This window comes from Electrophorus electricus, chromosome 13 (genome assembly GCF_013358815.1).
Source record: "Electrophorus electricus isolate fEleEle1 chromosome 13, fEleEle1.pri, whole genome shotgun sequence".
NCBI classification, from domain to species: domain Eukaryota; kingdom Metazoa; phylum Chordata; class Actinopteri; order Gymnotiformes; family Gymnotidae; genus Electrophorus; species Electrophorus electricus.
The window spans coordinates 7,281,928-7,290,985 of NC_049547.1; the positions used below are offsets into that span (position 1 = coordinate 7,281,928).

The 9,058-nt window shown below is 35.9% G+C and overlaps 1 protein-coding gene across 5 annotated transcripts; it reads right to left on the bottom strand.

The window, feature by feature from the left end:
• Positions 1-24: 24 nt before the first annotated feature.
• On the bottom strand, positions 25-8,977 carry LOC113587270 (MAPK/MAK/MRK overlapping kinase). 5 transcript variants are annotated; one of them, XM_035532846.1, is made up of 12 exons: positions 8,528-8,977; positions 7,670-7,784; positions 6,976-7,065; positions 6,823-6,893; positions 6,495-6,573; positions 6,178-6,226; positions 5,865-6,043; positions 5,656-5,757; positions 5,267-5,440; positions 2,244-2,352; positions 1,789-1,983; positions 25-1,573 (listed from the first exon to the last, which is right to left on the bottom strand). In XM_035532846.1, exons 1-12 carry the CDS (start codon positions 8,598-8,600, stop codon positions 1,496-1,498), a joined length of 1,314 nt encoding a protein of 437 aa, XP_035388739.1. In that variant the 5' UTR covers positions 8,601-8,977; the 3' UTR covers positions 25-1,495. The 5 variants fall into 5 exon arrangements, with proteins under 5 accessions (XP_035388739.1, XP_035388738.1, XP_035388740.1 ...); XM_035532845.1 differs by having other exon boundaries at positions 1,789-1,986; XM_035532847.1 differs by lacking the exon at positions 8,528-8,977 and adding an exon at positions 8,391-8,461 and having other exon boundaries at positions 1,789-1,986.
• Positions 8,978-9,058: the final 81 nt, after the last annotated feature.

The following is a 9,058-nucleotide window of genomic DNA, read 5'->3' on the forward strand; positions in this document are numbered from 1 at the left end:
AATAAATATGGTCAGTGTTAGTCATTAGGCCAGTTTCCAGACAGAAGTCTATGATTTAAAGATTTTGAAAAAAGGACATTTTTGTAGCCAGTAATGAAGTTTTATTCATTATTGCAGACTGCTGAATAATCTATTTCTAATAAATAGATGACCATGCCCTGCATCACAGTAATTAATACATGAATACTTTGACAACTGACATCTACAATGAATGATCCAAAGGGAGTGATTGTGACCTACATTCATTAAAGCAATGAAGAGGCGTAAATGGCACCTGATCTAATGCAGAAGAGAATGAGGACTTTCTTATTCCAAGCACTTGTTTGATATGGGTGATGGTTACGAGTGGCCACTTTCAGAAGGGGGCGGGGGGTGAGGTTCAAGCCCAGTGTATCCTGTTTAAATGATATCTGGTTTTTGACAGTTTTTTTTTTTTTTTTTTTTTAGCTGTTCAGGGGAAAAGAGTTGCATCACAAGGTTTTCTGTACAAGTTATAATTGCTGACTCAATTCCTCATCCCTGCAAATGGTCATCTAATGAACTTCACTAGAGATGACAAATAGAACACCTCTTAGGATGGTGAGGATATGTTAAGATTAATGAAACAGGACCTTAGAATTAAGGTAGATCTACCCATTTAGTGTCTTGGGATAAGGATTCTATGAATAGTTACTCAGCCTTCTTGTACTGTTTGTCACAGGACTGGATTATTTGAGGTACTTTTACCACAGTAAAAAGATAATCTTGCATCCCTGTTGCCTTATTGGATAGAATCAAGTGAAATTGAATTTTGTGACCACCGCAATCTAGACCCTGGCATGTAATTATTCCAATAATATAAAGTAACAACATGTAACTAAATAGTAAATTGAACACCTAATGTGGGTTTAAAAATTTTAACACATCAAGTAAACAAAATTAATCATAGTGAAAACAAGATGGAGATGTTAATAAATGGACATGTCTGACCAGCAATGTTCCCAGAGCAGCTGGGAATATCATTATTTGTATTTTGAGTAATTTAAGAGAGATACAATTACAGACTGATGGAGGGCTGAAAAGTGTAAAAAGTACCTTTTTTTCCATCAGTGTTTGAAACTCTTCACATTACATTGTTTGTAACATTGTTTCAAAATAACCAATCATAAATATCTTTGTGGCAGAGAAATTGAGGTGTAAACAGTAATTAAATAGTGTTTCTTATGCATAATCACTGCCCTAGCTTTCAGAAACTGCTTCTCTTTCCAGGTGTAGCTTTTTATACCATTGGTTTAAAATGAAATGGCTGGATTCAGTTTATGTTCTTTGAAATTAAGATACAAATTGCATGGGTTTACAGTGGCAAAGTTGAATCACTTAATGACTGAATGTGTCCCATTTGTCTCTCCAGTGAGTAAAACATTTTGTAGTTTAATGCTCCAACATGGTTATACATTTTTTGGGCACTCAATGTCCATGTGTTCAGCAGTTCAGTTCCACATTTCAAATCTTGACTTCAGCTGCCACCTCCTTTCCTCTGCAGAGGAGGCATATAGTAGCTCTTCAATGCTGAGCATTTTGGATCTTCTCTGGGCTGTAAAAAACAGAAGTTGCAATAAACCAGCTGAGGTAGGCAAGCTAATGAGTAGCCTCTAATCAAACTATCATGATTTAAATTTTAATTTGCCTGAAAATGTACATTTATCAAGTGTTAACATTTAAAAACAGACAGACAACCTAAAATATGAGAAAATAACTCCTTATAAATGAACCATGAAAAGCTTTGATTTGTGTGTGCTCAGTGTTCACCTTTGTTAAGCGAGAATGGCACATTTTGGAGGTGATGGTTGGCAGGTACCCTCTGTGTGGTACGGCCAGAGCTGGAAAACTCGACACTGGGTAGGGGACTTTAGGTGTGGGCACCACCACGTTAAGTTTCGGCAGCTCCACAGGGTAATGGGGTCCAACACGTCTGCTGAGGGGGTTGACAACATGCTTGAGCTGCTGCTAGAAGAAAGATAACCGACTAATTAAAACAGGCTCTCAATAGCTGAGTAAATATCTTCTGTACTGTAACAGAGGCTTTCAATATCTGAGTTAATGTAGTGCAAAACCTTTTTTTTTTTTTAAATAGGCAAATAGTCCAAGGAACATTAACAAGCTCCTTTCTATGGACATAAGATATGAAATGCATTCTAAGTTTACCCACTTCACATGTTCCAGAACCTGCTGATTCAGTTGAAGTAGTTGGGGTGGTCTCATACCTGTCGTCTCCCCTGGCGGGCAATACGCCACAGGTGCTCCACAGAGCTTGGCATGCCTGTCTCTGCTGCCATAGACCTGTGTAGACCCACTGCTCTTCTCTCCACCAGCCTACAAGCAACAGCCTCACAGACAATGGGACCATCCAGGTAGATCACAGACAGCCACTATTAATATCACTGAATTTGACCCAAAGTCCAGAAGTATAAATAAGGATGTGATAAGCAATCAATAAGACATCTGTATATCTTGGGTGGTTACCTTTTTTTTTTTTTTTCTTTTCTTTTTTTTTCCTACACAGAACCTCTGAATGACTGGCATCTCAGTAAATGACATTAACGAGGCCTTTTGGCTGGATGAACCAAACTGATAGCCTTTACTCATCAACATAAGCTTTTTGGGGTCTTTTTAAAATTGGTCTATGCCAAGTTGGGAAAAATATTTTTGCCAACCATACTTTGCTCAAATATATTATTCAAGGTATCCTATTCCGTGCAAGGGGATACATAGGAGCTGTAACAGGGTAAGGGTTTTAATTTTCAAGAGCTAAAAATATAGATTTTAAAAACTTTCTATACAGTTGTGCTCATAAGTTTATAAACCCTGGCAGAATTAGTTTTTTTAATAATCTAAAAATTTTTTTTTAATTATATATATATATATATATATATATAAATAATGTTATATATAAATAATTATATATATATAAATAATTATATATATATATAACTATATATATATAAATAATGTTATATATATAATTATATATATAACTATATATATATATATAAAATTATATAAATAATTATATATATATATAATTATTTATATAATTATATATATATATATATATATATAATTATATATATATATATATAATTATTTATATAATTATATATATATATATATATAATTATATATATATATATATATAAAATTATATAAATAATTATATATATATATATATAATTATTTATATAATTATTTATATATATATATATAATTATTTATTTTCAGAGAACAACAACAACAAATTTTATTCATGTTTAGTGGTTGGGTCAAGGCATTTATCATCAAACAATTGTTTTTGCCCTTTAAAAAAAATATATAAAAAAATAAAAAATAATAATATTGACAACAGAATCTACCGAAATGGCCCTGATCAAAAGTTTACATACCCTAGTCCTTAATACCATGTATTGTCTTCTTTAACATCAATGACAGCTGGAAATCTTTTGTGGAAGAGGCACTTTATTTTCCCAGATGGTAAAGCTGCCCATTCTTCTTGGCAAAATGCCTCCAGTTCCTGTAAATTCTTGGGGTGTCTTGCATGAACTGCATGTTTGAGATCTCCCTAAAGTGGCTCAATGATATTGAGATCAGGAGACTGGGATGGCCACTCCAGAACCTTCACTTTTTTTCAGGTCGACTTTAGCCTTGTGTTTTGGATCATTGTCATGTTGGAACGTCCAAGTGCGTCCCATGCACCGCTTCTGGGCTGATGAGTGCACATTTTCCTCCAGTATTTTCTGGTAAAATGCTGCATTCATCCTGCCATCAATTTTAACCAAGGTCCCTGTGCAGCTCACACTTCCCCAAAACATCAATGATCTACCTCTGTGTTTTACAGTAGGAATGGTGTACTTTTCATCATAGGCCTTGTTGACTCCTCTCCAAATGTAGCGTTTATAGTTGTGACCAAAAAGTTCAATTTTGGTCTCATCACTCCAAATAACTTTGTTCCAGAAATCTTGAGGCTTGTCTCTGTGCTGTTTGGCATATTGTGAGCAGGCTGCTTTGTGGCATTGGCGTAGTAAGGGCTTTCTTCTGGCGAATTGACCATGCAGCCCATTTTTCTTCAAGTGCCTCCTTATTGTGCATCTTGAAACAGCCACACCACTTTTTTTTCAGAGAGTCCTGTATGGCAGCTGAAGTTATTTGTGGGTTTTTCTTTGCATCCCGAACAATTTTCCTGGCATTTGTAGCTGAAATCTTTGTTGGTCTACCTGACCTTGGCTTGGTTTTAACAGAATCCCTCACTTTTTGCTTCTTAATTAGAGTTTGAACACTGCTGATTTGCATTCTCAATTCCTTGGATATCTTTTTATATCCTTTTCCTGTTTTATATATTTCAACTAGCTTCTCCTGCAGATTCTTTGATCATTCTTTTACCTTCCCCATGTCTCATGCAGGGGTACTGTCAGGAGCCCAGTAACTTACTGACTTTATACACTTTATACACACACACACACACACACACTGATTGACAAGCAAACAGATCACAGGTGAAGCTAGTTACCTTTAGTAGCCATTCAAAACTTGTGTGTGTCAACTTGTGTGCAAGTTATCATGCCAAAACTTCAAGGGTATATAAACTTTTTGATCAGGGTCATTTGGGTAGTTTCTATTGTCATTATGATTTTAAAAAAGGCAAAAACAATAATAATAACTGGCTTGACCCAACCACTAAACCTGAACAAAAGAAAAGTTGTTGTACTATCATTATTATTCTCTGAATTATTTTTTTTTAATGCACATTCTGCCAGGGCACAACTGTATTTGTGTAATATATATATATATATATATATATATATAGAGGTTGAAAATCATTAAGAATACAGTGCCATTAAGTCCAGCCCAGCCCCTAATAATAATATCAGGGTAAGATGATTTTACTTCTCTGAAGCCATTTACATTTCTTCCAATTGCTTATCATGCAACTTCAACTTTGCACCTGTAAGAGTGCTAATTGCTCAGTTCTGTCTGTGGACTTAAGCATTTCATTGATTGGCTAACAGCATGCTCAGAGATAGATGTTTTTCTGGACACAAATGCCAGTGCAAAGTAGTCTTCTACCTTGTATGGAATAATCCAGGAGAAACACTTCCTTTAGTTTTTCTTTAGTTACCCACAAGTAATGAATGCAATTGTAACATTAAACTATTTGCTCTGCTTGAATTAATTCTATGTGCATGCTCTTTCTCCATGCACGTTAGTCTGTGTGAGTCTGCAAAGTGCTGCTTACCGCAGCTCTCTGAAGCAAGGGTGCTGTAATGCTGCACAAGCGCTGATGCGTTCATCTGGATCATAGGCTAGCATGTGGGAGAGCAGAGACAGACAAGGCGTGGAGCACTGAGGAATCAGCTGAGAGAGCCCAGTGCCTTCCCGAGGCAGGAAATTGAAATGCATGGCACGGGACCTTAGTTATGAAAGACACATATACCAGTTTTAGTTAAAATTGTGGTATTAAATGACTCATTTTGATTTTTTTTTTTTTTTATGAGAAAAAAACTACATTCTAAATTTAATCTCTAATGCATAAAAACTGAAATACATGATATAAATCAGTCATCTAGCTCTTGGCAAGAAAGTAAGTCAAGCTGCATAGGTGAGGTAATGTCAGTGGTAACTCACTGTTTGAACTTCTGGAGGACTGTGCTATCTGGTGTGCCTAAAACATCATGAATCTTGGACACCTGATCAACCTCATTACTCCCTGGAAACAGGGGACTCAAGCTATAAGACAGTGAGATAAATAGCAACTAATTAGGAAAAAAAGATGAACTTGCATTGAGAATAACTAATTCTAAATTGTGGTACATCGTGTGATACAGCACAGAGACCTGATGATTTCAAAGAACACACAGCCTGCACTCCACATGTCCATTTTGAGTGAGTAGTAACCATCTGTAAGTAGACATTCTGGGGCACGGTACCACCGGGTAGAGATGTATTCTGTGTGAGGGGGCTTGGAATACACACTCCTGCAGGAGCCAAAGTCTGCCAGCTTCAGGACATCATGCTAGAGAGAAGACTGGTCATAGGTAAGGTCATAATTGGCAGTTTGGGACAATTCTTAGAGCAACTGTGTGTCTTGCACTCTTCACTGAAATATAATAATTGACCATTTTTGGTGACTTCTGAGGTTTTACTTACTTTGATCAAAATATTCTCTGGTTTCACATCTCTGTGGAAAATTCCATTGCTAAAAAGGGGTAGGAACAGTCCACTTCATATACATTCTTCAAAGTAGTATCAGCACATACTTTTTTTAACTACTCAGATTACACAGATGTTTATGATTTTTACAGACATAATAAAGCAATCTTGATTTGGCCTTATAAACAACTGTCTCAATACAGTAGGTCATTATATTTTTTAGAGATTTTAATAGTGGCCATTAAACGTTTGCAGTGTTTGACATTTCTGGAATTAGGCACACATGAAAAGGCAAACAAAATAATAGAATATACCTGTGCATATGATCCAGAGCTTTACAAAGCTGGTAGATGTAGTGTTTCACTTTGTTTTCAGCTAAGGGAACCTGCCTGCCTACAGTTGCATAAAGTTAAAGTAATATACATTTACTGTATTTAGGAACAATAAAAGCAACACTAAAAATATTACTTTGACACAGAATGTTATTACATTGACTTTATCAATTAAGTTAGATATCTGTAATTGAATTAGACTAGAGCCTAAGGCTAACATGACCTCAGTAATATGGTAAGACCAGAATAGTGGAAGAAAAATCTAAATTTGACAAACCCATTATAGAGGCACAAATGTTTTTTACAGTACCTCTAATCAATTCATATATGTTCATCTCCATTAGTTCACATATCAATGACAGGGTCCTTGTATCCTGGTCACTGCAAAAACATATTGGACTGAGATGAGATCTTTGAAAAACAGCTGTGAGAAAACAACAAGGAAATGCCTTGATATACTTACAATATTAGTTCATGAAGCTGCAGTATGTTAGGGTGTGGACTCAGTATTTTCATTGCTTGGACCTCACGGAAGTTGTGTGCCTGTTCAAGGCTGAGAGAGGGGTTCCATGGACCACACAGGTAATTATGTTTAATAAGATAACATTTCAGCTTTAATCAAGTTTGTGAAATGTGAAGCTGTAAAATGATGTGCCCCAAAACGGCAAACACCGCTGTTTTACGTTGAAAAAACTGTACTGAGAATAGGCCAGGAAGGCTTAAAAATATCTGGATTCTGTAAGTAACTGAAATGAATATATTTTGAATGAAATAATTTTTACATTTACAATTCTCATTAAGTTCCTTTTATTCCATCTTACACTCACAGTTATCCAGATATAATTAAATAAAAATATCTAGCACAAGTCCGTATTTGTTTAAAGGAATAAAGGTTAAATATCTAAGCGCTTACAAGAAGTGACCATGCCTAGGTCATTACCAAGGCGAGATATCAATGATATCGCTCGACCTCAAGCTGGAAACGTGCGGGATTCAAATGTACCTTTCCTTGGCTTATTCCTTGTGATATAACGTATATATATTTATTATTATTATTAATAAATAATAATAATAATAATAATAATAACAACAATAATAATATTATTATTATTAACAACAAGAAGGAGACGTAGATATGGAATGCTGCCTCGGTATACCTGTTAACGCTCTGTTTCATCGTTTTACAGGCATAGTATTTTCCATCCTTGAGGTTTTGTACCCTCACCACTTCAGAAAATGTCCCTTCTCCGATTTTCTTTACTGTTTTGTAATCTACAACAAACAGAAATAAAATATACAAGTAAATTGCTCAGTTAAATTCGCACAGGGCTCTATTAATTTCTTAACGTGCAAATATTTCATATATTTTCTTATCCGTTTTAGGATGTCTTCAACGGTTCAGCATTCGCAACATTCACACGAAGAGCCATTCCCCATAGCTAGCTAGTCAGATGACTAATAAATTAGCTAGCGAAGTTATAGCTCGTCCTCCAGAGCTCGGTAAATGTCAGGATTGAACAGTTTGACGTTTGTTTCCTAATTAAACGTTTTAACGATAGCCAATAACTTACTGTCCATTCTTCAGCACTGAGACAGGTTGTAAGAAGATGACCCACAAAAAAGTAGATTTTCTAAACGTACACATCGCGACAGTTACATTGTACCTATGCTGTTATCGGGTACTTCTAAAATACTCGTGCATTGACGATTAACACAAGTTCCTAACATCGCCATATTAGCTAGGTGGCTACAATCACCCTGGTAACCGGGCACGCCTAAACTCTGACCTGGGGTGGGAGCGACACCAGAAACTTAACAAACAAAGCGCCAGCTGTGTACGTACACCTTGTTCATTCATACAGATAGTTTTCTCTGTACCTTAAAAAAAATGTTTCGTGTAGACACTGCAAGCTATTATCAGGCCGCGGTGTTTCTTGGGGATCATCTTTAATGACATCGTAATATATCAGGGCAGTAGTTTGGACGGGACATGCGCAGGGTTAAAAGGAACTCACCTTTTTTAGTAAGATGATTACTGAGCGCGACCTCAGGTTCCCATCGTTTCTTGTCGTTGTCCATGGGATGCATTGCAAACGTGTTTCAATGTTCTTTCATATAGCTAAGCTATTTTATGCCAATAGCATTAACATATAAAAATTCTTTGCCCATTAAGCAATTTAAAAAATGTTTCTCAGCTGCAACTCCTGCTCATAATGAACGGCGTTTAAGTGGCGATAATATTTTAATATCTAACCTTGGGATTTGGACAAGTAATTAACATATTTCCTGTTTTCACTTTTTTTCGATCTGTCCTGTCACGGTCAAGATTCTAGCAACATTGCTGGAATTTAACAGCAAATATTTTTAAAAAGTAGTCAAAAATATTTTGTTATACCCCCCTAGAAACAGGATATAATGCCTAATTTTAGCATGGCTCACACAACCTTTATCTCAGCTGCATGAATGACCACCTCCTCCCGAGATCTCAAACATACTTCGAGTTATTTTGACCACCTGGACCAAGAAAGCAAATGGGCACCCGTAGG